At 51.5% G+C, this 995-nt stretch overlaps 1 protein-coding gene across 1 annotated transcript in view; it reads left to right on the top strand.

Moving 5' to 3' along the window:
• PITPNM2 (phosphatidylinositol transfer protein membrane associated 2) overlaps positions 1 to 995 on the top strand; it is an 84,420-nt gene that overhangs the window by 42,379 nt on the left and 41,046 nt on the right. Inside the window, 1 exon segment of the mRNA XM_035898545.1 lies at positions 1 to 321. This exon segment is cut by the window's left edge and continues 2 nt beyond it. Within this exon segment, the coding sequence (XP_035754438.1) occupies positions 1 to 321 (321 nt within the window).

The following is a 995-nucleotide window of genomic DNA, read 5'->3' as shown; positions in this document are numbered from 1 at the left end:
TACGGAAGGTCATGGTCCGTGCCCATCGGCAGGCTTGGTGCTGGCAGGATGAATGGTATGGACTCACCATTGAGGATATCCGGCAGCTGGAGAAGGAGGCACAGTTGATGCTGGCTCAGAAGATGGCCCAGTTCTGCAGTGAAAATGATACTGAGCAGCACGGTGTCAAAGACACTCCTGGTGAGAAGGATGTTGAAGCCAACACAGTTTCACATGTTGACACAGAGGATGCCACTGGTAACAGCGAAACAGCCTCTGGGAGATCTCTCACCAAGCAGTGGTCCACCTCTTCCAAGTCCTCACGATCTTCAAAGAGAGGAGGTAAGATACTGCTGATGACTTGCTCTTCTGAACTGCATGGAGGTTGGGCTTTTGGGAGGTCAGACCATGTCTCCTTGTGGCTGGCACCTTTGGGACAATACATTATTTCTCCTGTGAGTCCTTTTAACTCGGAGGCCTTCTCTGCTGGTGTGGCAGGCTGTCTTCTCAGGTGACCTGTTACAGGTTTGCGAATGTTTCTAGTCATTCTGTAACTGTGACTCAGTGGCACATGGCAGAATTCTTGCTAATCTCAAAAGCAGAGAAACCATGAAAAAACGGTAGAAGAGCAGGCAGCAACTGGCTAGCAATGTTAGGTCTCATAAGACGACCAACAGTGGCACAGAGAGAGTTAGTCCTTGTTACCCAGGAGCCACTGGTAGCTTTTATAAGGCCTGGTCCTTAGCGCTGTTCCCATTCTGGATGTCTGCTTGTCTCCTGTGTCACAGAACTGGCCTAGCTATGGGTCACTGCTGACTGCCTCTCGGTTTCCAGGAGGCAGCTACAGCGGGCACCCCATGCTCCTTGCTCCTTGGCCGGGCTTACACACTACCACGTGCCATTCATTTCAAAAGCGGGTGTTTGGCTCTGTGGGTGCTGCAGTATAGCTCACCCAGTGAAGCACCCGCATTAGCTAATGGGGAAAATAAGGCAGGTACCCCCAAAAAAGGTGGGGC

Source organism: Egretta garzetta, unplaced genomic scaffold, assembly GCF_000687185.1.
Source record: "Egretta garzetta isolate BGI_Z169 unplaced genomic scaffold, ASM68718v1 scaffold447, whole genome shotgun sequence".
Lineage (NCBI taxonomy): Eukaryota > Metazoa > Chordata > Aves > Pelecaniformes > Ardeidae > Egretta > Egretta garzetta.
This window is presented reverse-complemented; position numbering and strand designations above follow the sequence as displayed.